A 25,392-nucleotide genomic window follows, 5' to 3' on the forward strand; every position below is an offset into this window, starting at 1 on the left:
CGGGCGTTCCGCGCGGGCGGCGGGCGCGGAGGCGCGGGGCGCGCGAGGGGCGGCGAGGTGCGAGCTGCCTTAACTGGGCTCCGCGGCGGCCCGCGGGAAGCCGCCGCCCCGCCCGAGCTGGGTGCGGCGGCGCTCGGCTCTGCGCCGCGCGGCTCCGCGGCTGCCTCTTTAATCAGGAACACAGAAGGGGCGGGCCCTGAGCCGGCGCGTAATCGGATAGCTCTGCCGCGGCTCTGACATCCACATGCTGCTCGGCCTGAAAAGGCAGGGGGGAGCCGCGGCGGAGGCAGAGAGCGCGAGCGAGGCACCAGCCCGCAGCCCGCCCCCCGCACATCCTCAGACGCGCAGACACTCGGCGAGGCGCTGCGCGAGGTGGAGGTGAGGGCGGGCGCCAGCGAACTCGGAGAGGGGCTCGCTCACTCCCAGGCGATCCCAGCCGCCGCCGCCGCCGCCGCCGCCGCAGCAGCAGCTTCCTTCCTCAGACTCCCCTCGAGAGGCTGGCCAAGCGGGTGTAGCCGTTGGGGGAGGCTCCCGCTAGGGGAACCCGGAGAGCACCAGAGCAGGGCGGCCGCCTCCCGCTCCGGCCGTCCGGCGGTCGGTGTCCCCGCCCGCGTGTCCGTCCCGGGTGCCGGGCGATGTGTGTCAGTTTACGCCTCTGAGATCTCACATCTGCCTGGGGGCCGTGGGATGCCTAAGGCAAGTCTTGGCTTTAATTATTATCATTATTATTACGCTTGGCTTTCGGGAAATATTCGTGATGTTGTAGGATAAAGGAAATGACACTTTGAGGAACTGGAGAGAACATAGATGCGTTTTGTTTTTGAGAGGAAACCGTCCCCTCTTCCCGGCTTGCTCTCTCTTTGCTGATTTCAGGAGCTACCCTCCTCCTGGCGAGGTGGGGATTCCAGCAAAAATAAAGGTGAAGACGGGCCGCCAGGACCCAGGAGAGAAACACTGACCATTAGAGACCTTGGCGGAAGACACTGTAAGGAAGAAAACAAGAGAGAGAGAAAAACACAAAAGACTTATAATAAATTGTACAAGAAACCTACAAACCCAGCTCCGGAGAAAGCCTCCGTCTCCAAAATGGATATGTTTCCTCTCACCTGGGTTTTCTTAGCTCTCTGCTTTTCGGGATGCGAAGTGAGAGGCCAACCAGGTAAGCCCCTGAAAGTTTTTTCTTTTCATTTCAACATGGTTTCCCCTTTAAAAGCGGCTGCTAAAGCAAGGAGGCCAAGCAGAATGGCACAGAAGGAGGCTCCCTCAATACTCAATAATTTAAAGAGAGATCCCAGCCGGCCCTCCCTACACCACCGCGCTGCTAAAACCCAACTTTCCTCTCCTGCTAGGAGCGTGTGTGAGTGTGTGTGTTTTGAAACAGACAGAATTTGGCCGTGTTCAGATGTCACATATGGACTGAATCAAAGGTTTAAAAATACTACAAAGCCTTTGCATTACAGTTTTTGGGGATTTTTTTTCCTGTCTTGAAGCAGAACACATCTCCCTTGAGTTTCTTCAACCTAGCCAGTGAAATATAAATCATTTGCATTCCCTCCACTTAGCTACATTGAGCAATATTAACTGAAGGGCTTGGGAAAGACAAGAGTTTCATTTTGGTTTTCAGATGCTGTAGATTCTTTGCAGAATGGGTGGATACGCCTCAGAATTGTAGTGCTCAAGCTGGTGGAGCAAATTGGCTTGCGGCGGAGACAGGGGCTTGGGCTGGGCGCTGCTGGCAACCAAGGCGGTTGATCGTCCCTGCCCTCTTTCCTGTATCCATGTGTTTCCTGGGAAAGTAAATCATATGTTCTTTTAAAAATTCTTATTAGATCAAACACACTGAAGGCCCTCGAAGGTCCCTCACTCCTGTGAAGTGGTTAGAAACTTTTGAGTGGAATTTGTTATCAACCACTGCCAAAAAGGCAGAGTGTGGACAGTCTGCTGCTACGGAGATAAGCACTGTGAGGCCCAGAACAGTCCGGGACCAGCATTTGTGGGGGGTGGCAAGGGGAACACTCTGAAAAGGGATCTCTGGTTTTGTGGGGAATCCAGTGGGGCTTGTCCTTCTCCCAGGACCAAACTCCAGCGTGAGCCTCTCTCGCCTCTGAGAATAGGGTCTGGAATCTGACAACAAAACTCATAGCAGCTGCTACAGGTGATTGGGGATGGGGAAACCATCTATGGAGAAATAGGGGAAAGAAAGGAGAAAAAACCTTACAGAATTGCCCTTACCCCCAGGCACTTGGAAGGCGATGGCGGCAGTTTTAGGGCTAACTCCTTGCAGGCTCCCAGGCATGTCCTAGCTCATCAGCCAGTGGGTCCTAGCTTTGCCTCTGGTGCTCTGGTTCTCACCCCTCCTTCCTCCCAACACACACACACACACACACACACACACACACACACACAGACAGACACACCACTTTAAGCTTGGGTGTTTATTTGAAGGGGAGGAAAATTCAGGAATGACTTTGCCACCCAAATCCACGTTTGTAGCTCCTCCTCTGCTATAACTGGTCTTCAGGGTAGCTGCAAAGCCTATCAAAGGGATGGGTGCAGGTCCCACTTGGGGAGATTTTCTGGGCCTCCCCCATTCCCTCTTGCCTTAATTCTAAATTCCCAGCTTGAAGCCAAATTAAATTACATCCCATAGACCTGGATGCTTCGTAAATTATGTGTGTTTGTGTGATTTGCCCTGCGTGTGTGTGTGTCCGTGTGTGTGTGTCTGCATGCGCGCGCTGTGCGGATGCCCACAGTGTATTATGTATTCAGACACGGACTCCGGTAGGCCCCGGCGCGAGCGCGCGCACACATGCAACTTCAGGTTCCGTGCGCTGTGCGAAGCAGGAGGGGTCGTGAAGACTCAGGGGCCATCCCTTACCCCAGATGTTTGCACATCTGTCCCCGAGCGCTGCGTGGAGCGTGTGTGTGCGACACCCGCTCGGACCCACTCCCGCTCTGCCACCTGCCTCCTGCGCTCTCCGCAGAGCCCCCTCCCATCCCAACCCCTGGCCGCGCTGCGTCACTTCCAGAGAAGCCCAGAGGCGCCGAGTGCGGGGCAGGTCACCCACTAAGAGGCCGCGGGCAGCCTCGGACCCGGGGTGGGACCCGAAACTGAGACCTCCCCGGGGTGGATATTCTGCAGTCCCCCGAAAATGCAATCGCAAACCGTGGGCTGCTCAGGCTTTCAGGCGGAGCAACCGACTGGCACCCAGGGTGCTAGCAGCGGGTGGCAAAGGGCGAGGCCAAGCTAGACCTCTGACTCACTCGATGTGCTCTGGCCGGGAGGGGGGCCGGCCCAGTGGCCGCCGGTGGCGGCGAGAACGGATTCCGGGACCGAGTCAGGGGAAAGAGGGGGCGGAAGGTGCGCGCGGGGGAGCAATTGGGCAAATAACACGGCGGTCGCGCGCGCGGGTGGCTGAGAGGCCGGGTGGGCACCGCGCACCAGGCTCCCCCACACCTCGCCACGTCGCGTCTCCAGATCCCAGTGCAGCCGCCTGCCTCCCCACCGCCCGGGCTTGGGAAGTCGGGACCGCTTGACTAGCCTGGCCTGTGGCGCCCCTTCCAGCCCCGCGCGCTCCGCTCTGCGCCGCATGCTCGCGGCGGTCCCTGGAGAGTCGGCTTTGAGTGACTGGGGCCCAAGGCCTGGGGATCCAGGCGCTGGCGCACTGGGTGGTGGGAAGCTGGAGTGGGATTTCGGCTAGGCGGGCGGAGAGAGGAGGGAGGGAGCCCGCCTGAGCCGCAGGAATGCGCGCAACTTGCACAGCCTCTAGAAGCGCAGTGCGCCGGGCTCCCGCGGGTGCGGCGGAACAGGTGAAGAGCACGCGGCGCGCGGGCATCCACGTGGTGAGGACGTGGTAGCCCCTCAGCTCTTCCCCTGCACTCCCCCCAGCGGCGTCTCTAACGCCGCATTGATTTGTTTGGGCTACGCAGCAGAAACAGAGCCGAGCGATCCATAAACATTCTATTAAGCAAAAATATCCCCAGCGAAAGCAAAACCGGGACTGAGCCTCTGTGAAGTTGGCCGCCTCCAGCTACTCCAGTCTTGTCCCCTCCTCCCCCTGACTAAGGACACCCCCAGAGGGAGGCCTGCGGCATTTTCTCGACGCTGCCCAATGCGGGACAGTTAGCTCCCGGCTGCGGCTTTCTCCTAGGGAGAAGCCTCTGCAGTCACTGGCGAGGTCCCGCCTTCCCTCCCCAGCCGCCTGGCTCTTTGCTTTTGCACGTGAGAAAAAGAAATATTCACGGCCAATGCTTCATTTTCACTGATTGGTTTCTTTTTAATACCAACACAAGTTAATGGAGGCGAGGCGCAGCGCGATTAAGCCTCTGGCTGACTGCGCCGCTGGTCTTTCCCGCCAGGTCGCGGCATCCGGCAGCTGGGTGGGGGCCGCGGGTACGGCTTATGGGTTTTTTTTTGCGAGGGGGAGGACTGATCGCCCCTCTGGGAATAGTCGGGGGTGGGGGTGGGGATGCGGCGGCAATCAGCTTTCCAGACCAAGTTTAGGGGATCCTGCCCATCCGTATTGCAGCTTATGCGGCGCTGGTTGCATTTCTTCTGGAAGGGTAGGGGATCGGTGCTCTGCCTTACTGGCGTGTGCTCCCTGCTCCGCTCCCTCCCTCTGCCTCCCTTCCTTTCAGTTTCAGACAGAGAGCAGAGCCCCCTGGCGCTAGCCATTCCCTGTCAGCGCCCGGCTGCGAAAGTCTCCTTTGCTGGAGTTAATCACAATCTGCGGGGGACTGAGTTTTGCCCAGGAAATCATTCCGGTCCTGACAATGAGTTTCTTCAAGTGGTGGCAGCTCCCAGCCCTAATGTCCCCACCTCCGGGACGCACCGCTTGGGGCCAAATGAACCCAGACCCCATAACCATCTCCCCCTCCCCCCCTCGCTAGGAGAGCTTTGATCTGTGCTTGGGTTTTAACACCATTGCCATGGACACGGGCAGATTCGGTCAACTCAACCTTCTGTCTGGACTGGATGATCAGATAAGAGGTGTAAATTGGTTTGGGAGACAGGTCTGGGTTCAAACAAATCCTGAAAGAGAAGCAATGACGGTCTAGGCGCCGAGTTTGAAGGGTTTGAAGCGTTTCTTTTAGCCTGTCTCCCCAAGATGCAGGATGGCCATGGGTGAGCATAATAGTTTGCAAGTAAAACCGTAAACTCCTGGGCTTTACACAGACAGCCTGCTCTAGGCTCTGGGGACTGGTTTCATGCCCACATTAAATGAGTGCCCAGTCAACTTTTCCCCAGTAAGCACTCCCTGGAGGTAGCGAGACTGTTGCCAATAGAGCACACAGTGCAAAACAGTGGAAAGGGGAGCGCTCCCCACAGGGCTCCCCGGCAGGCCCCTGCTTGTCCAAGATGTGCCTGTAGAACTGTGAATGCCTGGGCAGCTCATCAGGTCTGGAGCTTTATCTCATCCCGTGGAGCCCTCAGACATTAAGCCACAGAGCACTCAACTGGCCAGAGGAAAAACTGGACGGCTGCAGTGACTGGAACCCAGGCTACCCAGACAGGACTCCCGCTGTCTACCAAATGGCTCTGGTCCCATTGAAGGTGTAGTCCATATTGTGCAAGGGAAAGGCCAGTTCCTGTCTTCATGGCATAGAAAAGCTGGGAGTCCAAATGCCAATTCATATGCAGTGAGGCATGAACACAGATAGCAGCTCGGGTGGGCTATGTGGGGGAGACACCATGGACTGGGTGATTCTGAGGCCCCAGGTGTTTTTCATCTCACTCAACTGTTCAGTAAAGCAATCAAGAAAATGAACTGACTTGGGGTGACCCAAGTGTGAGACAATTCTGAATTGACAGAATTCAGAGCTCTTCACTGGTAAAGAGTTTTCAGAATGTATTCCCCAGAAGTCCTGTTTGGAAAGACTTTAGGAACTAGAGATGAGATTTTCCTTTTTTAAAAAGAGCAAAAAAGCAAAATACCTTTTTAATTTCTTGAATGGATGAGAAAGGACTTGAAAAGTGACGGCTGGGCAATAGTTGGTAGTATCATTAACATATTTGAGATATTTGATCATCTGGCCATCATTTGCCACTGGATAATGTTTGAGGCACCCTCCTTGAGTGGCAGCTGAGTGTTTTGATCCCCAGAAATTAGCCATTGTATTCCTTCCAGGTAAGGACTTAGCTATTTGCTTTTTTTTTTTTTTTTTCAATTAACCCATTCCTGGAAGATACTGCAGAAGTTTGTCGTGGAGATCCTCCAGCATTTTTTCAAAACTTTATCTGCTTTGATGAGAAATGGCCACGGGCTTAATGGTTTCATTACCTAACAGGATTTAGTGGAGTTGAATTCCAGAACACAGTGGCCTTGTATCGTGGCTGGCCCTCCAGGAGAAAGCATCTTCTAAAGGTTTAGGAAGCTGTCAAGTTTAGATAAGGCTGAGCTCCGATCCTATGGGACCTTGGTTGTATTAATAAGGAGAAATTAATTTTTAACCACTGGGAATGTTGCCAAATTATGTGACCTTTGGCAGACCAGCTGTGCTATAAAAATAAATCCCCCATTTCTGAAAATGCTGCTCCTATCCAGTAGAACAATAACAACATGGCATTTAAGATAGGGAAGAGTGGGGTTGAGAAGCAAATAGAGAAATAGGAGTTGACAAAAAAACCTCCGATGTTATGATATATGGTTTCAGACCTGAGCACCCTATGCATCACCACCACCACCCACTCCCATTCTCCCTGCCCCAGACCCAAGCCTGGGGTTTCCAGAACACAGCAAGGAGGGCCAGGAGGACAGGGAGCTGAGTGCCTGTGTGTGCAGGGAGCAGAGAAGGTGTAGGTGTTAAGAGCTTCCAGCTCACTCATACCCCAGCCTGGAACATATCTCTCATTGTCCACAAGACAGGTTTCTGGCACGGGCAGAGAAAAGGGAGTTTTCAAACAGGTAACACGTTCGCCTTTCCCCTCAATGAGTTTGCCACTGAGAAGTTTTGGGGGGACCATCATTGGACTTGCCAGCTTCCGGAGCGTTAGAGCCAGGCCTGGGTTTAAAATCCAGCTCGGCCACTTGCTGGCTCTGTGATCCAAGTACTCTGTATGATCAGAGTATTTAATCTCTCTGTGCCTCAGTTTCCTTATCTGTAAAATGTGTTTGATAACAATGCCTACTTCATATGGTTGTTATGCTACACCTGATTACTTAGGATATTGTTTGGCACATATTAAACCTATTCTGAAGACATTTAATCTTTAAAACAGCTTCAGTGGGGTTAACTGTATCTTATGATCATAGAAAACACACTATAACCATTGTGGTAAGTTTATTTTTATGAGTTTTCTAATAAGTAAATAATTATTCATTTCCAGCTCTTCCCTTCCTCAACCTCTGTGTTTTACAAGCACCATTATTATCTCTCAGCACACTGTTCCTCGGAGACGGACATTCTCTACTGGGTTCTCGTCTTAGATTTATGTCTCCTCTTTGCATTTTTTTTTCCTCTTTGCGCTTCTGTTTTCAGTGTTCTTACCTCCGCTTTCTTTTTAATCTCTCTTTCTTCTTTCCTTTCCTTTTCCTTCCCTTCCATCCTTCATCGCTGAGAGCGTGCTCGGCAGGGAACACTGTGTTTAAGACGCTCTACCGAATGTGTAATAACTTCTACTCTGGCATTAAGGCCCTTCAGCAGCTGAACTCAAAAACGTCGTCATAAAGACAAAATAGCTTTTACCCAGCAAGACTCTTAATAATCCCATTTCCCTCTGGGTCTTCATAAAAGAGTCATGATCTAATCCAGAAAAAAGGGAGGGGGGCTGAGAATAACAAAAGGGAAGCTTTCCCCAGTAGCATGCAGGGCATGGTGCTGCTGGCCAGCTGAATGCACGTCTGTGGTACCCCACTCCTGCCTCCAAAAACCCTGTGCTAACCAGCCATCGGGTTCTGGAGAATCTTTCAGCGAAGAAGATAAAGGGAATTGCAAATTACTGGGCTGAACAGTAATAATAATTGTTTGGATAAAGGGAGAAAATAAAACAGATGTGCCCAAAAGGCACATTAGGAGCCAGAGAGAGGGGATGGGGAGGGGTTGAGTAGAGAGAGGTGAGCTGAAACCAAGCAAGAGAAAATCCAATACCAGCAAATGGTTTAGTGATGAAGTAATAGTTAGCATCTTCCTGGGGCTGTGGACAACAAATACTTAGAACTTGCCCTTGGAAGTATGGAGAGTTTGAATGAAGGGGACAAAAAGAAACTTCAGATAAATTAATTTTAATAGTATTTGAATTAAAATGTGAGTGTCCTTTGAACTTCATCATTATTATTTAAGGTTAGGGTGTCCTAGGAGACATAGTTCACACTAACTCTATCTTGACCTATGACTAGGTATTATTATCCCAGATAAGTTATTTAAACTGTGAATTGACCATTCAAAAACATTTGCACTTAATAATAGCTGTAGGAGGGGAAGGAAGGATTGTAGCTGTCGAAGCAGAATAATTTTTGTTAAGACTCGCTCAGAATTTATACTATCTAGTGATGCTTTTTGGTGTTACTTTAGCCAATTCTTAATTGGTTAATTCATTGAATCTCATGGCGTTTGACTTTGGGGAAAGGCTCTGGGTTTGATCCTATGAGGTTTGCCAAAGATGGATCAGGAGTCTGGTTGCTAAAGTTGCTGGTGGTCCAACGGAATGGCTAAGGCCAATGCCAAACTCTCAGATACCTTAGAAGATGCTAAAGAATTTCAGCCTCTGAGATACAGAGAAGGGAAAGATTACTCCCCATGTGGGAGATGGGTAAGGGCAGAGGTGGCATCTGAGCCTGGAGGGGGAAGATAGGTAGGATTTAGAGCTAGGAAAGGCACGCTATCGGAAGGGGAATGCAGGAATGGATGCTGGGTTTGTTTGGGGAACACTCAGAAGCTGCAATTTAGAATGTGTGGTGGGAAATAATTGCAAATAAGGTTAGAAATAATAGCTCAGACTCAACGCAAGTTCCCAGTTGCTAGGCCAAGGAGTTTGGGTTTCCTTTGCTAACCAATGGGGAGCCATTGATGTTTCATCATAAGCTTCAGTTAATCAAAATAAATGAAAAAATATATTATATTACCTTTTTTCTCCTTTGGTTTTTGGAGAGACCTCAAAATTATTCTTCTTCTGTTTCCTTCCCCAAATGTCTGTTAAAATGGTCAGGAACAGATCTCTCATCAATGGCATCAAAATTGCATTTGCAATGAGGACTGGAAAAGAGCGGACATAAATATAAACTAATGATATTATATCGGCTGCCCTATTGGAATTGCATTTGTTTATGATATAAGATGACAAATAACAAGGTTACCACAGGTGGCATGATTCGAGGTCAGGGGAGGTAATCACATCAAACTTACATTTTACCGATTAAATGAGGGTTTATTTTTAGAATCCTGATTGAGGGGAAGAGACGTTCAAAAGGCCCTATTTCCAGACCCAATTTCCAATTCTCTCCTCGGTGAATTCATTTGGTAGTGTTTTAGAAGAGGGAATTTGCTTCATTCCTTATTCTTTTCCATATCATGTGCTGCCTGGCTCTCCTGCTCTCTCCTTCCCTCTTAGACGTTCTTTAATTCAGATTTTGAACTTTATCATTGCAAAAGTTCATAGGGATTTCCATTTGCTGTGCCTTCAGGAGCGCATCATTCACTGCCACCCGGCCCCATAAATTGAATAGATTGCATCCCTTCCCAGTTGCCTTAGGAAGTGGTCAAACAGCCGCATTCCTGGGCTGATGGATTGGCTCATTTCTTCCCAGCTTAAGCCAAGATACAGATTTTATGAGACTGTCTTGTGACAGGCTGAAGTCGCTTTGAATAAAACAAAATCCAGCCTCAGCTCACAAAAATAACTCTTAAAAAGCAGCTTATCCTGGGTTGGTGAGCAAAATTTGGTTAAAACCCCGAGCAAAGGACTTAGATGATCTGGGTAAGGGATTTGGAGAAACTCCTTTTTGGTCTTTCTTTTCCTGCATCCCTATTGTTGACATGCTCACATGCAGAACTGCGTATCCATAATATTTATAAATATATAGCCACAGACTCGGTTATGAAAAGAAACTCATGTCAGTAGAGCTAATGTGATTAAAAGAGACATTTGAACTCTCCATAATGCAAGACAGACATGTTCATCTGAAGAATCCTGGAGTTCTGTTTCAAGCTTACCAAGCCAATAAAGCAGGGGTAACACCTTGAATAAATGTCTTATTGTTTAGAAGGGTAGAGAATCTTTGAAATTTTTGCCTCAATCTATGGGTTATAGGGTTTTTTCCCCACCTCATTATATAGGCTTTGGATTTTAGAACTGGAACTGACCTTAAGAATCTCCCCCCACATTTATTAGGTGAGAAAACAAAGGCTCAGAGCTGTTTACTAACTTACCCAGGGTCACACAGCTTGCCAGTGGTGAGACCAGACTGGAGTACTGGACTTCTGAATCCTGGTCCAGTGCTATTTCCAGTAAAGTGCCCTGGTGGAGTAAGTGGCAAGGTAACAACCTTCTTCCTTTTTAAGTGGAGGAAAGAGTTTCTTCTTTGCCTTGATACTAATAATTAAATGAAAACAATGCTGTGGAAATAGAGACAGGATGGAATTATGCTGTGGATAAAGAATAAATTATAAAATAAATAAAATATATTATTTTCAGGGGAAATGAGACCAACTGCTTTTCTTGACCAAGTGCCCTCAGGTACATATAAGAGAAGTAGATGTCCACTCTCTCTTTTCCTGACATTTGAAAGTAACAAGGGAACAGAGATCCAGTTTAGTGGGTTTCAGCTCATGTTCCAAGAAGCCCTAGTGAGCTCGCAGAGAAGCCCCCTGACAGATGAGGATGGGACTGGGAGGTCCTGACTCTACCTCTCTGGTTACCACTCTCCCAGCATCCAAGAAGAGCTCCATTTTTATCTGCTTGGGACATTGGTGGTCTCAGTAGAGTTCTGTTCAAGGAAAAACAAAAAGTACCCTTCTAAAAAAAATTTTGAAAACTATACACCTAATTTAATCCACTCATTGAATTGCAGTTTATGAAGCTGAGACCCAGAAAGGTCACACTGAGTTAAGAACCAGGCACCACCTCCCCTCTTTTTTGCTAATGTCAAACCCTGCCTTTCCTGGTAACCTGGTCCCATTACCGCAGAAGCACCTTTGACAACAACTGGACCCTCTAATCCTACATCCAGCCTGTTACCACGTTTCCATGTTTTTGCCAAGGACTTTCTCCTTCAGTTTAACTAAGCCAAGAGATCTGATTGTTCTTTCACTGGGCTGTTGTGAAGTAAGCCATTGTAATTCTGATTATTTAAAAGACCTCACTACAGTCAGGCTTCAGATTTTAACAAATATTATTGTCATATTCAGGCCATACAGTGTTCCTTTAAAACAACTCCAATTAAATTTTCCTGGAAGGCAGACAGATTTTTAGAAGATCTTTCTTTACCCCTTCTTAATACTTCCTACAAATCAAATATTACCAAGGCACCAGCATTCTGTCTTAACTTGGGTTCTATAGGAGAGTGAGTTCCTAGGTGAATGGGTACAAAATCCCTTTACCTTATCCAAGGCTACACTACCCCTAGGCAGCATCAGATGGTGCTTAGGCTACCAGCAAAGCAAAGACACCCAAGAAAGAGGGGAAAAAAGAGAGAGAGGCAGAAAGATTTTTGAAACAATCTGATATTGTATATTTAAAATAAAAACACCTAAGTATTCATTATGGGGGGAAAATCAGAACTCGGTGACTTTAAAATTTAGTGTTCTCTTTATTTCAAATTACATCTAGGGCTGTCACTTCAATCCTTTCATCCTTGGGCCTCTGAGGTCTTTATCTGACCTGGCCTGGCCCATCCCTTAGGCTTCCCTCCCAGATGCAGGAGAAAACTGCTCTGAACAGTCCAAGCTGGGTTTTGCTACTTGTCTTTGGGAAATGAATTTGCCCCAGGTGAAAGGTATTCACTAAATAGTTGGAGAATGAAGTCCCTTGTCAACTCACCAAACAGGCTCAGTAGCTCAAACTTCAATGGGGTCAATTTCCCCTCTGTACATGGAGATTGGCCTTAAGGGGTTTGCCCTTGAGTTCAACTCTTTTTCGGCTTGGCTTGACTCCTCTGAAACAGGACAGAAACCATTTATGAAGTTCGTTTTGGAACACAATAAAGGCCTACAAAGTAATGGATGGTACAGCTCTTCAGAAGAAATGGTAGCCAGTTTCTGTTGGGGCGTGTTTGTATTTAAGAAATGAAGGATCCCCAACCCTATAAATGAAAGAGCAGTTATCAAGAGATGTAGAAGGAGTGTGTTTTCTTTACCATTTTTACTAATACATTTCAAGAATTCTGTTCTTTCCAAGAAAAATAGAGACAGAAATTATAGTATTTATCTTTGTGGATATACGTCTGTGCAAATGATGTGTGATATTTTATGAGAAGGTGTGAACGTGTATACAGGACTGAAGTGTGAACTACTAATATGTATATGTAATTGATGTATGTTCAATATCTGTGTTTGTGTGTGTTTCTGAGTGTGAATGCAATCTAAACAAGAATGCGAGTTTATAAATGTTTGGGTATTGAAAAGGTTAACCACACACAGCCAAAGCAGATGTTTTAATGAGTTCGCAGATATTTCAATAAGTGCCTTGATTTTCTTCAAGTAAAGAAAGTACAGAAAAAAGAAGTGGATTATTCCTTTTTCTTTCGGTTTAACAGCAGAAAGTGCAGTCTATCAACTGTGGGATATATATAGTTTAAATTTTTTTTTTTTTGGTAGTGGGGAAATGATCATTCCTAGTGTAGATGAGAAATGAAACCTTCTTGGGAGGAAGTTTCCTGTCTTTATTGCTGATCTGTGTGCCTGGCTAATTACTAAAAGCTTAGACTTGGGGTGTGTGGAATTGAGAGGGAGAAGTTCTTTTTCAGAGAGTGATTGGAGAGAAGCAGGGAACGGGTGGAGGAAGGCAGGAGAGAGTGTGGATGACGTGGAAACTAACGGTTACTAAACAGGAGCTCGGCTCAGATTTCCTCTGATGAGTTCCAAGGCAAAAAGTGTGGTTTGGGGTGAGTTGGTGGCAGGGCTGCAGTTTTCTGCAAAATAGCTGGCAGAGGAGCTGGGCCCAGTAGAAAATTCCCCTGTCTGCCAGCTTGGTAAGAGCAGCTGGTGATCTAGGTCCCTACACCTCTGCCTTCTCAGAGGGCCGCTCCCAGCCCCATTTCACATGCGTGAGCCAAGACCAATGGGCCGGCGGGGAGATGCTGGGTGCCCAGTGTGGGTGAATGGCGCGGGCACCTGGAGAGCCTGTGGCATTGGCTGCAGCAGCCTCATTGCTGGCCTCCTCTGGTGGGAGGGAGGGGCACACTGTCCTCCCAGACTGGGGAGGGTGCAGGGTCATTAGGAAGAGAGTGATGTGGTGTCTACTAGCCCAAGGAAATGGCTGCTTTTGTTTTCACCCAGTAGGAAATGGACCCAAATCCATTAGATTCTGGGCAGTTCAACCGGCACAGTTTGAGCTCTTGGAAGCTCAATGCTGAAAAGGCTACTTGTGTGGATTTGTGTCCCAAACACCATTGTGCCGTGTGCCATCTTTTATGCATTTAAAGCCTGTCAGGCCGGTAATCTAAAGCAGAGCTCTGGGAAACAGTAATGCCGACAGACGCGGGGAATAGTAAAGTGCACCTGTAGAGTTAAAAAATGCATGACCTGTTCCCTCGAAGAGTGAACACAGGAGAAAGGCCCATCCTGGAGGGTGGCTGCCGAGTCGTAATACATAATTCACGGCTGTGCTGCTCCACGCAGATGGCGATATTAAATCGTGATTGATGCTAAGAGACACACAAGTCTCAGGAAGGTCTCCAAGAGGCTTCTGAATATTTCCATGTCTCTAGTGCTTTTGGGTCATCTGCCCTACTGTGGTATTAAGCAACCCCCCCCCCCATTTCCCAGCAACCCCTGCTGGGATTGCAGAACTTCACTCCTAAAGAGACGAGATTCTTCAAATGTCATCACCCAGCTTTCCTGCCTTTGAAGATGGCCGCCTTCCCTCCTGGGCCACAGGAAGCTGTTTACCTGCAGCCAGGCACTGCCCGGGAGGGGCGCCCACTCCTCACAGGGCTGGGGACGGCTGGACAATGCAGCAGCACACTCTGGTGGTGGGGACCAGGCAGAGGGGACAGTGGGCAGAGAGCGCAGAAAAAACACAGACGTCCATTCAGCACAAAGCACCTTTGTGGAAATTCTGAAGTCGGAGCCAGTGGAGTCTCTAATACAGATTTTTCCACTCAGTGTATAATGAAATAATAAATCAAATTTGCGGTATATGTGGAATTAAATGTTTGGGGGTTTTGTTTTTTTCTTTCTTAAAAAGAAAAAAAAAAAAAAGCTGAAATCACCCTCCAGGGCCTGTTCTGGCCCAAAGCTGAAAGTGCTTCCTCTGCACCACGTGTAATTGTTACCAGGCTGGCTTGTGGGTCGGCACCACAAAACCGCTATTGTCAGTTCCCGGAGCCTCCACTGCCGCTGCCTGGGCTGGGCTGGGAGACACCGAATAAAATGAGGGATTTATGAGACAAAGATAGAGATGGGAGGTTTGAACAAGGAGAAGAACATGGGCCAGGGAGGGGAGACAGGAAAAGACAGGGAGGCATGTTCGGTTTGCAGTCTTGTTTTTTTTAATCGCAGACCATGTAATTGGGAATATTTATGACCGTGTTCTGGAATACTTTCATTTGTGCATCTGTGCGTGTAGTCGGGTGGGTAGGGGGAGAGATGAACTGAAATAATCTCTTCCACCGAATGAGTAAGTAGGTTAGTCTTCTGGACTGCCATAAAAGGTCTGTAAAAGAGTTGTAATCAGCCACTGGTAGAGAAGAGAAGCAGGGAGAGGGGAATAAAGGCTGTAGCATATTTGAAGTTCTTTGGGTTGTTGGTTTCTCTTTCAGACCCACCCTGTGGAGGTCGTTTGAATTCCAAAGATGCTGGCTACATCACCTCTCCCGGTTACCCCCAGGACTACCCCTCCCACCAGAACTGTGAGTGGATCGTCTATGCCCCTGAACCCAACCAGAAGATTGTCCTCAACTTCAACCCTCACTTCGAAATTGAGAAGCACGACTGCAAGTAAGCACCATCCTGGTGGGACCCCACGGTGTATAGGGGACCACACGGTGGGACCCTATTCATGAGACTCATACTCCCCACCCCGCCCCATGCTCTTGTCACTTCTGTCACTGAAAGGCAGCACTTCTCACCCCAGGACCTGCTGCTAACCAGCGGTGGCCCCTGGCCCCAGAGACAAACCTCGAGGTGACATTCTCTTTCAAAAGAGAAATAAAGGTGTAGTTGACCCCACAATATTGTGGAAAGAGCCTTCTTGAGTGAAGGGTGTAAGGAATAGCACCCTGTCTTTAACGGCTGGCAGTGGAGGAGAATTTCCACGTGGGGGTGGGGGTAGACTACAATACCCCCCCTCTCGACTTTGGGATTTACCTTCTCCTTGGAGATCTCCTCATTTCCACAGCTGCTGCAAGTAGAAACCCCACCATCTTCCTTCATGAGATAGTAGCCGGATCCTCAAGTAGGGACTTCCTCTGCATCCAGTAGTGGAGGATCAGTGTGTTATTTTATGAAGCGGCAGCTGGGTTCCTTATGCAAAAAGAGTAAAAAATCTGAGTCTATGTGAGTAGATCGAAGATTCATATTGATTCTTGATATCTGTGCTGCACAGGTTACAGCCTCGAAGTTGGTGTTATGGATTTGTTTAACAAGCACTGTTCTAATTGCTTTACAAATATAAATCCATCCACTTCTCACAATGGCCCTGGGAAGCTGGGGCCATTATGATATCCATTTTGCAGAAGAGAAAATCAAAGCACAGAGAGGTTAAGTCAGTCACCTGAGGTGACTCAGCTGGTCTTACAACATCAGCTCTGCCATCTTGGAAGTGTCTGGCTTAGGAGGTACCAAGTGGACATTTAGACATTTGTGAGTGTTTTACAAATGCCACATTAACACCGAGGTCCCTGTAAGTTGAGGTTGGGAAGCAGGCAGCATTGTAACGTAAAGAATGCAGATGCGCTTTGTACTGTCTAGTGAGCTCTACCTTAAAGTCTTTCCTTATTGAAACAAAAGTGAGAGTTTTCTGTGCAGAGAAGAATGTGCCAACGATCACATTCTGCTCCAAATGAGCACCTAAGCATGCCATTGCTCTGATAAGTGTTCAGAGCTCCCATGTGATTGATAAATTGTCTGAGCAGTCCTTGTGATGAAGGCATTGTGAGTACTGAAAAATTAATAAAGGGGCCGGCTGGCGGGACAGGTACCTCGCCTGCATTTCAGAGCAGGCCGGGTCTGGGCCAGCTCCTCCTCCAGGAAGAAACAAGGCCCCACTTGAACTAGTCCTAGACTGTGAGGCTCAGTGAATTCATGTCATTATTATCCTCCCAGGACTACTTTACACCTCCATAATGGTTTTCTCCTAACAAGAGATAGTCTTTGTTGAAAACAGAGGGTTTCCCGGCTGGATGCCTCATGTGATAAAGAGTCATAGGGTGGAGTTTCTCATCCCAGACCCTCTCTTGACTCAGTGGGTGACATAGGGTAACTCATCAGCTCCTCGCTGTCTAAGTCCAGTGCCCATCCCGGATACATTTGCTCAGCATCTCAAGGTTTCTGATTCCCTGGCAGTGAACTTTAGCAAGAATTTCTGTTAGAAGAGCTTCTTTATAAGGTGTTTGGGGTCCTGGTTCCTCTGGCTGGGCTGCAGAAAGTTGGCACAAACCAAAGCATAATGCACAGAGAGCTTGGGTCTGAGCTCAGAGGAATTTGACTAAGTACCTCTCCCGACTGAGGGCCAGATTCTGTTATGCTTATGCCAGCGAGTCTCCCAGGGAAATTGCTAAGAGGTCATCTTGTGTATATTCATAGTGACAGAGGGAGAAGGAATGGCTTTTGGGAGGAAAAGCTGGGGAGCTAGGGAACAGGGCTTAGAACATGTCGGGAAGGATGAAAGGCCAGGAAAACATGCCCCTGCCCTGCTTTGGGCTGCAGGTACCTCTTCCCCTCAGGCCTCAGCCCCAGAGATAGGGAGAACTGAAGGTCGCCGGATCCTCTAACCAGGAAGGGACAAGACATGGCCCCTTGCTGGAGTGGGAGCAGGAGAGCCCTGTGAGTTACAGGGTGTCTTCTGGGTTATCATCCTCACTAAGTCGCTTCCACTTTTTCTCCTCACTCCCCCGTCTCATGCTTCTGGCTTGAACTTAAAAGGTCAAGAAGGTTAGAAAAAAAAATCTTCCTGGGGTCTGTTTCCCCCAGTGCCAAATGTCAGAGAGGCTCTGTTGGGATTAAGCCACATCTACTTAACCTTGTCCTTAATTCTCTGTCCCTCCCCCTTTTCTCCTCCATGCCCCATTTTTCTCTCTCTCTCTCTCTCATTAATTTTTGTATTTAGAAAGACACATCTGGTTTTCTCAGCCTCTCACTCTCCGATGTATTTTTGACATTTCCCCTTGGCCATTTGCATTTGGAATAAATGGGCTTCCCTCTGTCCGCTGCCTTGTTTTACTTTCTTGTGAGAGGAACAATTAATCTAATTGAAGTCCTGGAAGTTCTGCCTTGTTCCTGCTCTCCGGCCTGCCCCCTCTCTCTTCCATACTTCATTTTCCTTCCAAGGGAGCTCCCAGGTTGGAAAGCACTGACTGTCAGAGGAAATCAGCCTGCTTTCTCCTTTCATTTTGGGTGCATGTTTCAAATTGGATTTGGCTCTTAAGGCCCAGAAGGTGGGTACTTCCCAAAAGAAAACTGCCCACGCTGTCCTTCTGATGATAGAACACAGCAGCAAGACCCCAGCGAAAAGGGGAAATGAGTAAGAAAGTCAGAAAAAAAGGCCGGCCCAGCTGTGGAGAAAGGGCAGTGGTCAGCACGTGGCCTTTGGGTTTTTCCTTCTTTTTTCCGTGTGCAGAATTAATGGCAAAGATTGCCCCATGGCCTGGGGACGGGGCCTGATATATAAGGATTATCCTGGGTTGTGGCCCCTGGGCCCTTGGCTCCCTCTACCTTGAAATCTACATCCCAAAGGTCTAGGCTGTTGCTGAGTAAACCCTAGACAGACCTTTTCCTCTAACTGCCATTTGTTAACTTTGTTCCCTCTAAGCTTGCTGTCTGCTTGGAAAATTTCACTCACAAGCCTCAGCCTTGCCTGAATCAGTGCAATCCAAGGCCACCGTCTCTGGTGAGCTCCCCCTGACTCCTCCCTCCAGCCATTTGCAGGGATCCAAGCCCTGAGCACCCACAGGCTGTGCTGGGGTCTGTTTAGCAGCTGTGGGCAGAAACCAGAGGCTGCTGTGGCACTGCCAGGCCCCTGTGGCTGAGGGACAAAAGGGCAGGACTCAGGGCTGTCTGGGCAGACAGAGAGCAGCCACTTCATTCCCTGTGGAGCGGAAGATGCGGGGATGCTGCTGCTTCAGCAGACGGAGGCCTTTCTTTTGAGTCATCAGCTAACAGGCTGAATGTTATGGTTTTAGAAACACATACACAAAGTTGAGGGTTTTTTCCGTTTCGAAAATTTAAAATGTATGTATTTTTAAAAACACCCGCCTGCGTATGATACACAGCTGATTCATGAGTCCTCAAACAGGCACGGCACCCACCATCCCAGAGGCTCACCCAAATGGAACCAAAATCAGGAAGCTGGTCCTTTTGAGAACTAGTCATTTCCAGATGGGTTTCAGAAAGTGCAAAAGCCCCTAGAAAGACTTAAAAGAACATTTCTTAGCCTAGAAACCTCTCAAGGAAGTCTACACTAATGATTCTATGTGTTATGTTCAGGATAACATTTCATTTACCATATACCATTGAAGAACAGCATTCCATCTAAGTGGAATTTCCAAATACTGAAACATCCCCTTTTAAAATTCTGAAAGTTCTTTTTTAAAAGGGTTTCTGATAGAGAACATTCTAAATCACATGCCGCACTTCTCTGTCTTCTTAAATAAACTCAACATTGAGGGGAGTCAAATTTTTTCTTGATGACTCAAACTTCTATTAATATTTCTAAACTTCACTTTTGTGACAGGGGCCAGGTAATGTCATATTTGGAACAGACAGATTTAGATTTGAATTTTTACTGACCTTTTAAACTTCCCAGTCGTCAGTTTCTTCATGTGCAAAACCGTGGTAATAATACTACTTTGCAAGATTGCCGTGCCTTGTTTATGTAGATGCACGATGAGTTAGCAATTGTGCCCACATCTTTGTACTTTGTCATGGGAAAATTTGGGACTATTTTCTATCGATACTCCCACTTTCACTTCCTGTTATGAGTATGCCTGCCTCCTGCAGCCTTCCCCTTGGGACTCCTTGTTACCTTTTTATTATGTGTTATCAATTTTGTTTCGGGAGGTCTTGCTATCTATTGGGACGTTTTGGTTCTGGGGTCTAAGCTTTGCCCCAAGCCAGTGCAGAACCAGGGCCAGCATTTCTGTTTAGTTGGCTTCAGCCAGCCAAGCCACAGCAGAGTAAGGCTGGGGAGTGGTCCCAAAGGGACCAAGGGGAAGAGCCACAGAGCGCGGAGCTCTCGGCATTAATTTAGCAGCTCATGATCTTTTCTTCTGAACCCCCTCACACCCACCCAGTCTGGATATTTAAGGTTTTGGATATTTGGCCTCTAAGTATCCTAGATGAACAAGGTGCTCTTATGTGTGTTTACAGCCAAAGGAACCTTCTGCATCTTGGAAGATGTGTCTGTTTCTCCCAAAGTAAAGGATGATATCTTAGAAAGTAGCCATGTCCCAGGTTGTTGAATGAATCATAATAAACAGAGGGAACAGACCAGACCTCAATAATCTGGCCTCTCCCCACCCAGCCAACAGTGTTCCCTGTGCTCGGTGAACACCCTCCTTTCCTTGCAAACAACCAAACGCCACACCATCTTGCATCCGCGTGAGCCCCTGAGTTCCTGAGCTCAGACCCTCCCCCGCTTCCCTCCACAGTGTCCAACTGGAAGCTCCTTCCTCTTTCCCTGAGTTTCCTTGCCTCCTCCATGTCTCTTTTATCAGCCCCTACTCTGAACTCCCAGGGCACTGGACATTGCCTGAGTTGTTTGTTGTTTTATTCACGTGTGGTCATCTTGTGTTTTGAGCGTGTAAATTCTCCAAGGGTATGGACCACATATTTCATTTCTAAACTCTAAACTACAGCATCTAGTTGGGGAGGTTGCTAAGCAAATGTGTGCGGGTGATTGTTTTAGTGATATTTTTACACCGGAGAAGCCAAGCAATAGGTTAGCATGACCAGAACCTGCGCTGGAAGGCAGACGGGTCTGTTTGCCCTACCCATCCATCTGAGGATATGACATCATGACCGCAGGAGGATAGGATACAGGCTATGAATGTCACTTCCACTCTGTGACTTGGGTCTTTCTCCAACAAAGGGAGACTAGACCATTCTTTCATTCGTCAGGAAATAGTTATTAAACACCTACTATGTGCTACACACAATGGTAGCATTGGGAAAAAGATGATGAGTAAGTTGTACTCTTTGCCCTCTCCCTCGTGGAGCTGAGAGTTTGAGAGGAAGAGGCAAGTGAAAAGATGATTGTTGATAATAAAGCTACCACATCTGGAACATCTCCTATGAGCCTGGCACTTTGCTAAGCACTTTACACTCATTATCTCATTTAACCCTCTCACACACACACACACACACACACACACACACACACACACATACACACAAAACCTGCACAGTTGCTATAATACTCTAGTTTTCAATCTGTAATCTTTACTCCTGAGATCTTTGCCTCCCCCACGCTATGTGTCTGGTGGGGACATGCTATGGGCCTGTTGGAGCCCACAGCACCACGCTCAGCCTCACCCTGCGAGATCAAGGAGGGCTTGCTGGAGGCAGTGATGCTGCACAGATGCTGAAGAAGGCAGGCAGCAGGGGAGTGCCTTTGGCTGGTGGTTCCAGGCAGACAGCAGCAACTCAAAACACAAGGAGAAGAGGTTGATGCCTTTGGGAACCAAAGTAAGTGAACATGCCTGAATCCAGTTTCCTCCCCCATGAGCATTGTGAGGGTAGGGTAAGAAGGGCTGTCCTTGTGCTTTGCTGATACAAAGCCTCTTCCTGGTGAAGAGGTGCCTGAACTATGCTATTTAATTTTATTTCCTGGCCAGGCAACTTCCACCGTCTCCTTAGGAGACAGTCTGTGGGCAGGAAGCAGGAAAGACTAAGATTATGGGGACTCTCTGCTCCTGCCAAGCCTCCCGGTCCATTGCAGGGTCTCCACAGCCTCCTACCCTGTGGCTAGGGACCCTCAGTTTAAGGCCTGAAGGCGGGTTCGGCCTAGGAAAGTCCAAGTAACACTTTGGATTAAGCTCCTCTGGTCAGTTTCCTCCTACACAGAACTCTCTCTTAATCCGAGTCTCTTTCCTGTGAATAGAGGGCTGGAGGCCAAATTGCCCAATGGGAGGTGTGGCTTCAGCTGGTGTCCCCCGCAGTCTCTGAAAAGCCAACAAAGCAGAGTAAGAGTTCTCTGTGGTTCAAGAGGGTGTCTTGTGCTCATTCAGGAGAGACCCTCTGGTTGATTACTCATGAAATTATTACTGACATTATTATTTACTGCCTGCCCAACCACAGAAATATTCCGATTCCCCCAAGGAACCAGTGAGCAGTAATGCTTTTCTGTATTGCAACAATCCTCCTAATGACAGAAACAGATCCGCCTCCAGGTACGTGGTGTAGTAATGGGAACAGTCCCACTAACTCGAGCCCAGCTGGCCGCTGACCCCCCGCTTACCAACCCTGGCCGAGGGCTCCACCCAGCAACTTCACCTCGCCCGAGGAGTGGAGGAAAAACAACTCACAGATTGTTCTCCTCCTCTTACCGAGGTTAAAGAGCAGTTGGGATTATTTTGGGCAGTTTGTTTTTAAACATGCAATGTTGCAATCATAACTGTCTCAATGCAAGCTTCACTGTGGATGTCCTTCTTGACAATGCATTTTAACTCCTGGTTGAGAAAATCACTTGAGATTTTGTCATACACAATCCCACTTGTTCTGCCTCTCCACCCTGGCACCTTCTCTGAACCCAGAGGTCCCAGGGGCCAGCATCTCACCCCATGTAACTCCATGTAATTCTCCCATCTAATTACACCGGCTGGGAGTCTGTCTTAAGAAATTCAGTGGGAGCTCTAAGTGTGGAGGGGATAAAGAAGAGAAGGAAATATACCAAGTAAAGAAATTAGATTTTTCTAAAAAGGTATTTGTGTATTTTGCTGAAATCATGAGTCCTACAGAAAAAAAAAAAACCATTCTCTTTGTTTTGTCCTTTTTAGTGGCAAGGGGATTTAAACCTTTGGATTAAGAGAAACTCAGGAGATAATTTAATTCCATTCTTCTACTTCTGCCTGGATAAATCATCCCAGAAAAAAAAATATATATATTAGCTGCCCTTGTCTTTTCTTCTAGACAAGAGCTTCCATAATCGTCTTTCATTATGGGACCTCGAGCCTCACAACTCATCTCAGTTGATTGCAGAGGAGATGGTTGTATTTAATTTACATAATCAAAATTTTTTTCCTAGAAGGAGAATCCCTGAAAAATGTTAGCTGGGTCAAAATAAATTTTTTTTTAAAGAAGAAGGAAAAGGAGAAAGAAATAAATGTGAATTGGGCTTATTAATAGATTTGGAAGAGCAGCAGAGACTCCACATGATAAAGAAAAACCCACATGATTTTTTATGCCTTTTTCCCAGCTTTGTAGCCAAGCATCTTGGCAGTCTTTAAATGTTTTTCTACTTTGCCCCATTAGGGATGCAACTATATGTTTGTAGGTCACATGGAGGGACTGTCGGTTAGAATTAAACAGTAATAGCAAATATTTGTTGAGCTCTTGCCAGGACTGATGCTAAGAACTTTCTATGTTTAACTTTCACAACTGATACTGGTACCACTATTACGCCCATTTAACAGATGGAGACACTGAGGCCCTGAAAGATCACACAGACAGTAATGGCAGGGCTGGATTCGAAGGCAGGCAGCCCAAAGCTGCCTTTGTGTACCTGTGTCATCTGCTTAGAGCTGTCATTGGTTGTCCCAGTGCTTAGGTATTTGGGGCCTCTCTCGTTTCTTTAGATATCCTTGACAAGCCTTTTCTTTTCCTTTTCTCTTTTTATTCCTTTTCTTTGCCTCTTCCTGCCATGTGGTCACCTCCGGATGCCGGCGGGGCAGTCAAGGAGAGAGATGTCCTTCTGTGTCTTTAAATGCAAGCTGGAGGCCTCTCAGTCAGTCATCTCTGTCTGCCTCCCTGTCACCCACCTCCTGCTCCCTGAGCCCCCAGCCCCCCTCACCACCCTCTTCAAATTCCCTGCCATCCCCACTACCACCTTCACTCTCCATCTGGAGTCCAAAGACGTGAGGGCCAGTAATAGAGTGTCAGCGGAAGTAATTGATTCCTCACACCGAGAGAATTCGCCTGCCTTTAGTGTCAATGGAGCTGAACCAGAGCCTTGGAGGGTGAGCGAGACGTGTAAACAGTCCATGGCTGAGCTGTCAGGTCGAAGCTAGACACAGCGGAGAGCGAGTGAGGGGGAAAGCGGTGGAACAAATAATTGTTTTATTGGAAAGGAAAGGAGTAAATAATATTTCAGCCCAGGCACTGGCAGTTTGAAAGAGATGGTTGTGAGGTAGGAGCAGAAGGAATCATGAGGCAGGTTTTAATGGGAGAGATTTTCTTTGTCTCAAGGTAGGAGGCTCTGTCCCCACCCAACCCCCTTCTGCCATTATCATCATTATCATTAAAATAATTACCGTAACAATTACAGTTGATGAGACCTGAGGTTTATAGAGCACCTTTCATCTGAAAGTTCAAAGTGATTTATCTATGTGTCATCCCTTTGAGAGTGGTAGGAGGGTAAGAAAGTATGATTAGTTTTTGGATCTCATCCACTGGGAAACTGAGGTCCAAGCAGATACAGGATTTAGTCCAAGCCTCAGGGCAGGCTGCCGGGTTAAATGTTGGGGTTCTGACTTCTCTTGTGGGGGTCTCTCCTGCTGCCCTCTTTCCTGTCAGGGCCCTTATCCATGCGTGGCTCTTGCGGCCCATCCGTGGCACAGACGCCTCCTCCCACGCTGTGAGGGCCCCGCCGGTCGCTGCAATGTGGTGGCGGGCAGCTGCCAGCAGCCCCGTGCACGAAGCAAACGGCCTGCTTGTGGCTGTGGGATGAGTAAAGGTCCTTCAAGGTCTGACTCACACTGCTCCCATCCTGCTTGGAGACTTCCTGCAATCTGGTTCCCCTTCTTGTAGGAGCTCATGTCCTTTCGAGACACATTTCTTCGTGGTCTCGTGAGCCTTTAACCAGGAGCACGCGACATTCCTGAATGTTCACTGCTTCCACCCTCAACAAACCCTGACCAGGTCTTTCCAAGTGGAAGGGGCATTTCTGTGATGGGGAGAGGCAAGCGCTGTGACGTGCCTTGCATGGACCGGACTGCCTCTGCAGCCCTGGGAAGCACAGGGACCGAGTGGAGGTCTGAGAGGAGGAAGCAGTTCCAGCTGACTGCCGCTGAGTGCTATATTCAGAATCTCCACCCTGGCGTGGCAGCGGCCCCTTCCTGCCTGGACATTTAGTGCGGGCGCATCATTTCCACACCACAGTGCTTTTTGCACAATAGTGACAAGTTTGCCCCTGGGGCCAGGAGAAGCCCTGAGCTCTGTAACCTGAAGCTCCAAGTGACTGAAACCCACAAATGGGCCCGTCACACATGCCGTCTACTCCCAGACTGTCCCGGACTTGGATTTCTGTATGGCACGTTGTTCAGATGAGTTTGTGTCCTCTGAGTTTTTTATGGAGGCTGGATGCCAGCAAAGGGGAATAGAAAAATGATTGGGTGCCTAAATCCCGGGAAAAACAAAACGGGCTTTTCTCTGATGCCCAGCACACCTCTGTCCCAGCAGGCTCCCGTTTTTTGGACAGATGGGGAGGTTGTGGTTTGCTGTCACAGTTGGAGCCTCTGGGAGCCAGGATTAGTGAACGCCTGTCCCGGAGGGAACTGTTCACACCACCAAGTGGAGGGACACTTTCAGTTCACTGGGGGCCCCAAGGTGATGTGTTCTGATTTTCCTCTCAATGGTTGCCACTTTATGCCCCTTCTAGTGAGGCCCGAGAGGCACAGAGGCATGATCCCTGTTCCCATTTATGAGATGATGCAAACTGAGGCATAATAGCTTGCTTGACCCAGGACAGGACAATTCAGTGAGTTCCAGCCCTGCTGCTGCTGCCTCTAAGGAAGACAGAAATGGACAAAACTTGCGGGCTCCTCTCACCCACTTTGTGCTCTGGTCTCGTTACAAATGCTGGCAAGTTGACTGCAGAGGGTGAGGATTTTATAGACACAGAGCAGACCAAAGGAAGACCCAATG

At 48.1% G+C, this 25,392-nt stretch overlaps 1 protein-coding gene across 4 annotated transcripts in view; it reads left to right on the forward strand.

The window, feature by feature from the left end:
• Positions 1–242: 242 nt before the first annotated feature.
• Positions 243–25,392, forward strand: part of NRP2 (neuropilin 2) — a 111,740-nt gene continuing 86,590 nt past the window's right edge. For all 4 annotated transcript variants that reach the window (XM_012661232.1, XM_012661233.1, XM_012661234.1 and 1 more), the window contains exons 1-2: positions 243–1,159; positions 14,916–15,093. In XM_012661232.1, coding sequence (XP_012516686.1) covers positions 1,087–1,159; positions 14,916–15,093 — 251 coding nt within the window. In that variant the 5' untranslated portion in view covers positions 243–1,086. The remainder of the gene's footprint in view (positions 1,160–14,915; positions 15,094–25,392) is intronic.

Source organism: Propithecus coquereli, unplaced genomic scaffold (assembly GCF_000956105.1).
Source record: "Propithecus coquereli isolate 6110/MARCELLA unplaced genomic scaffold, Pcoq_1.0 Scaffold70, whole genome shotgun sequence".
In the NCBI taxonomy this organism is placed as follows: Eukaryota; Metazoa; Chordata; class Mammalia; order Primates; family Indriidae; genus Propithecus; species Propithecus coquereli.